Source organism: Dendrobium catenatum, unplaced genomic scaffold (assembly GCF_001605985.2).
Source record: "Dendrobium catenatum unplaced genomic scaffold, ASM160598v2 original_scaffold_86292, whole genome shotgun sequence".
NCBI lineage: Eukaryota > Viridiplantae > Streptophyta > Magnoliopsida > Asparagales > Orchidaceae > Dendrobium > Dendrobium catenatum.
In genome coordinates, this window is record NW_021404733.1 from 103734 (window position 1) to 109128 (window position 5395).

Here is a 5395-nt window from a genome sequence, read left to right on the forward strand (position 1 = left end):
TACGGTTGGTCTTTCACCAAATGCTCTTCCTTTTTTTCCCCCTGCTTTAGCATCTACTACTGTAGACATTGCATCTAATGTTAGAGTAGCTGGAAATCCTCTAATTGAGGTTCCTGTTATTGTGGTGGATTCACAATCCTTGGCTAATCGTTTGGGAGATTCATCTGGTGTGGACATTAGGAGCCATCTTAATTGGTTGGAAGGTTCGTCGGAGTATGAATCAGAATCTGAATTTTCTGATGGCGGAATGTTGTGTCCGGAAATTTGTGGGGGTTCTGATCCTGGCAACGATTTCACATTGGTTCGTGCTAGTCCTAGCATTAATGTGGCATCTCGGGGGAGATGTCGTGGGAGATTTCGTGGAAGAGGTCGTCGTCGACGCTAATTTCTGTCGCTTCTTCTGCTTAGACTTTGCTATCTTATCGGGTTTCTATTAATTGTTTATGGGTTGAGGGGATGATAGCGGTGCTGTTAGAGCTATGATGTGGTTAGGGCTCGTGTCCCTGTGGTTCTGCAGTGGCAACCTGGGACTTGGCTTTTTGGTCACTATTTACCTTACTGGACGGTCCTGCGTGGCTTCAGGGACGCTGGTAGCTCTGGCCGTTTGCTGAGCCCACTCCTTTGGTTGTATTTTTCAGGTTTTGTTTTGTTTTATTTCCTATATTGTTGTACCTTTTGCTTTTATCAATATATATATATTCTGTTAAATATATATATATATATATATATATATATATATATAGTGTAATCTTTCTCTAGTATAATTATTGATTTTAATTACATAAATTTTCTATAAAGAACAATTTAGATATTTTAAAATAATTAAAAAAAAATTGATGAAATAAAGCCAAGCTGTTTCCCCATTTATAACCCCCCTAGTCCCCCTAAGTCCGCTTATGCCGTTTCCCCATTTATAACCCCCAAAAAAATTTTGATATATGAAAGAGGGAAGGGGAGAGAATGTAAAAAAAATCCGAACCCCTGCCTTGAGGAACAATTAACGAGTGATTACCAACACAATACAGTTAAATTTGGTTTTTTATACCCCACAATGACAAATTCATCGTACTATATTTTGCAATCATTGAACTACTTTTAATGCACCCACCGAAATTTTGGGATGTTGGTGAGTGAGCATGGTTGGAAACCTCTCATCCCGGATTCGAATCTCCTCTTCGACGGTCTCACCTCTTCACTGTGGCAATTCAAGTGCAGGTCCAATGCCTGTGGGTAATCTGGTTAGGTTCCACCGAGGGATTAGTTACGTTGCTAAATACTCCCTTTGAAGTGGCCGTGGGTACATATCTCGTTCCAAAAAAAATAAAAACTACTTTTAATGTTGGGATTGGTTGGTCGTTTCATCCCAATAATTGATTGATTCACCATTAATATCGTTGTGAACATGGCTGTGATTTTGATCTCCCTTAAAATAATAAAAACCCTCATTGTCTCACTCTCTATTACCCACACCCATTTCCGGCCTCCAACGTTTCTCCAACAAATTAATGAGCAGTTCCAACGCCGCCGTCGACGCCAGTATGGACGAAGAGGCTGCCTGCCTCTACGCAATGCAGCTTGTCAGCTTCTCCGTGCTCCCGATGACCCTCAAAGCCGCCATCGAACTCAATCTCCTTGAAACCATCGTCCTCGCCGGCCCCGATGCTCAACTCTCCCCCGCAGAACTCGCCTCTCGCCTCCCCTTCATCTCAAACTCCCAAGCCCCCGCCATGCTGGACCGTATCCTCCGCCTCCTCGCCAGCTACTCCATTCTCACCTGCTCTCTCTCCCCATCCGGCGAGCGCCGCTACGGCGCCGCACCGGTTTGTAAGTTCCTCACGCCTAATGCTGATGGCGTTTCTATGGCTGCGCTCGCTCTAATGAATCAGGATAAGATGTTGATGGAGAGCTGGTATCACCTCAAGGATGCGGTGATTGAAGGCGGCATTCCGTTTAAAAAGGCGCATGGGATGACAGCGTTTGAGTACCTCAGAACGGATCCAAGGTTAAATAAGGTGTTTAATGATGGGATGTCAGGCCATTCGTCCATCTTTACAAATAAATTGTTGGAGATTTATGAGGGTTTTGATGGGTTGGCTTCATTGGTGGATGTGGGAGGCGGAGTGGGGGCGACGTTGGGAAAGATTACGGCCAAGTATGCTGGGATTCGAGGAATTAATTTTGATCTCCCACATGTTATCTCTGAGGCCCCTCGTCTTCCTGGTTTGTCAAATTGCCTAAATGAATTTTTATATTTTTCTTTGCTCATTTGATTTGTTGATTATGAGCTTTGACTATCAACTAAGAGAATTTGGGTTCGAGTCTTACCCATGTGATGTTCGTATGAGTTTGCCTTAATTCCCCTTAATGTCTCAAAAAAATCATATTTTGTAAACTCAAACATATATCATATACGCAAGCTTCGAAACTAAGATCTCTTGTTTAGTAGGCAAAGTTTCAAACCAACAAATTAAGAGAAGCTGTGTGTTTTATATTTCATTCTTTCTTGAATTAGTGAAATGTACATGTGTTGAAATGTTATAATGGATGATGGCAGGAGTGGAGCATGTGGGTGGAGATATGTTCAAGAGTGTTCCAACTGCTGATGCCATTTTCATGAAGGTTGATCTCATAATGAACTCGAGCCAAAAATATAAATTTCAAGTTTAGTTTGAGTTAGAGTCGAGCTCGAGCTTGAACCACTTTAATAGTTGGTGAGCCGAGCTCAAGCTCGACTTAGACTCGTTTACACCCTTAATCTCATTATTTCTCAACTCGGCTCATTTGGCTCAATTTGAGCCAAAAATTGATTCAATCTTCATGCTAAAATCTCCACATAATCATATTTATAGGAAAATTTAAATCTTAAAAGTTTGCCCAAATTGATCTCTTATTGTTTTCCTCTTATATTTGTTATGCTTATTATTGTTATTATTCATATATTAGCAATAGAGTTCAAACATTCCATTTTATGCCCCTAGAAAGATTAGAGTTGCTCAGCCTAAACTCAGCCTATGTTATAAATACTAAATGAATTCAAATCAAACCCTATTATGAAATAGTTTTGGTGAAGAACCATAGTCATTTTGAAATATGGTGATAAAAAAGCTTTATTATACATTATCAAGTTGTGAATTGGCTTTCTTTCCAACTAGCACACATTAATAGATCTAATTATAAAAGCATCCAATCACACAAATTTCTAAAAAAATAAACAATAGAGTAATAGTCAAACAAAAATTTGATAAAGTCCCCAAAAAAAGGAAATAGCCCAAAATTAAGCATTTGTATTTTTCTTTTATCAAGTAAAAATCAATTTGATGATGAGTCCAACTGATAATTTGGGTTTGAATTTAACACCACTTATTATCTATAATACTAGAATAATATCACCTTATTTGGCGTGCTCTTATTTTGTGCATAAAATAAGCTAATATTTTTAAATATGATAGTGGATTCTTCATGATTGGAGTGACGAATATTGCCTGAAATTGTTGAAGAATTGCTGGAAGGCACTGCCGGAAAATGGGAAAGTGATTCTGGCTGAGTGGATCCTTCCGGTGGAGCTCGAACAAATTGTAGCAGCCAAAGGTATCATTAATGTTGATCTCCTCATGCTGGTCAACCCCGGAGGAAAAGAGAGGACGGAGAATGAGTTTAAATCATTGGCAAAGGAGGCTGGTTTCTCTGATTTCAAAGCCATCTACATATTTTCGGGCTGTTGGGTTATGGAAATCATCAAGTAGATTGATATGAGAGTTATATGCATATATATTGACTTATTTTATCTTGGTTTTGACTATGCATTCATCACTCTTTTTTTTTTTCTCTAAAAATTTGATTTTTGCTCATTGCTAAACTCATTGTCCTCATTGATATTATCCCAACTCTTATCTATATTTTTTTTATCTTCAAAACTATAGGCCATCTAATATTTTTGGATGAGTGCCTATATTTTTTTTTCCGGAATGTTAACACCGTATACTTTTTAATAGAATAAAACATTGGGGGATATTTGTCAACTTAGAAGCTAAGTCAATATATAAGAGCTACTACTATTATATTAAGAACTTGAGTCTTATTTTACTTTTAATATAGGATTAGTCTTTACTTTCATGTGCAACCTAATACACTAATTTTATTAATGCATCTCCCACAAATGCTAAACCATCCAAACCCATAGAATGCCTATAATACATAGGCCATTGTTACAACTTATAAAAGATTAAATTTAAACAAAGATATTGGGCCTATATTTTATTTTCTATTTTCATGACACCATCACTATTCATTAATGTGAATGTCCTAAGTATGAACTATTCACTTGTTTTCTAATGTCTCAATCTTGTCAATGCGTACATAAGTTGTTTCATTAGAGAAAGCCCAAGTTAGAGTACAATCTCTGATTGTCAACTCAAAAGCTATTAAATCGAAGAATTTTAGTCAAGCACCTTGTAATTCCTCACATATATAATAGACTTTCCTACTACTATTGAGGTCATAATTTTTCAATTATTTGAAGGATGGCATTCTTTACTATTTTTTAAAGTTAATAAAATTGTACATGTTTGCACTACAGGATATTCAGGTATTACCGACGGCCATTATCAACGGTACTATAGCCGTCGGTATTACCGGCGGTTTTAATAAACCACCGCCAGAATTAGCGGCAGTATAATAACCCCTAGCAAGGGTGTCAGTTTTATATTTTACATGCGTCATTACCAGCGGCCTTGGCCGCCGATTTTTAGTGATTTTTTCCGGCGGTCCAAACTACCGGAAATGGCCCTAATTTTAGCCAACCAGAGCCTTCCTCTTCATTTCTTCGCGTTTCTCTTTCACTACAAACGCTCCCACACCCCCATTCTCTGAGTGAGTATGTAGGAATCCAATCGCCGACAACCTCTCTCTGCCGACGATCTCGCCCCCACACCGGCAGCCGAGTACACCCGCAATCTACTCGCGAAAGTCGTCGATCAGCAACAACCCCGAACCGAATTTAGGTTTTCTTTTTTTTTTCTCAAATTTACAAAGGTGTTTTGAACAAGAATTTTCCTATTTCGGTTGGATTAAATCAAGGATCAGCATTAAGTCCATATCTTTTTGCTTTAGTCATGAATGTTCTCACTAGACATTTGCATGAGAATGTACCTTGGTGTTTGCCTTTTGCTCATGGTATTGTTCTTGTTGATAAGACTAGGGAGGGAGTTCAAGGTAAACTTGAATTATGGAGGTCAACCTTAGAGTCTATACCTTGGTATTTGCTTTTTGCTCATGATATTCTTTTTGTTGATAAGACTAGAGAGAGAGTTCAAGGTAAAGTTGAATTATGGAGGTAAACCTTATAGTCTATACTTTGGTGTTTGCTTTTCCTTAGAGGATGTACCTTTGTGTTCAC

At 38.4% G+C, this 5395-nt stretch overlaps 1 protein-coding gene across 1 annotated transcript; it reads left to right on the forward strand.

Annotated features, from left to right (window-relative positions):
- The first annotated feature begins 1446 nt into the window (after positions 1 to 1446).
- On the forward strand, positions 1447 to 3860 carry LOC110108304 (flavone O-methyltransferase 1-like). The gene is made up of 3 exons (XM_020838888.2): positions 1447 to 2220; positions 2555 to 2619; positions 3450 to 3860. The coding sequence occupies exons 1-3, from the start codon at positions 1506 to 1508 to the stop codon at positions 3741 to 3743; spliced, it is 1074 nt and encodes a 357-aa protein (XP_020694547.1). The 5' UTR covers positions 1447 to 1505; the 3' UTR covers positions 3744 to 3860.
- The last annotated feature ends 1535 nt before the right edge of the window (positions 3861 to 5395 follow it).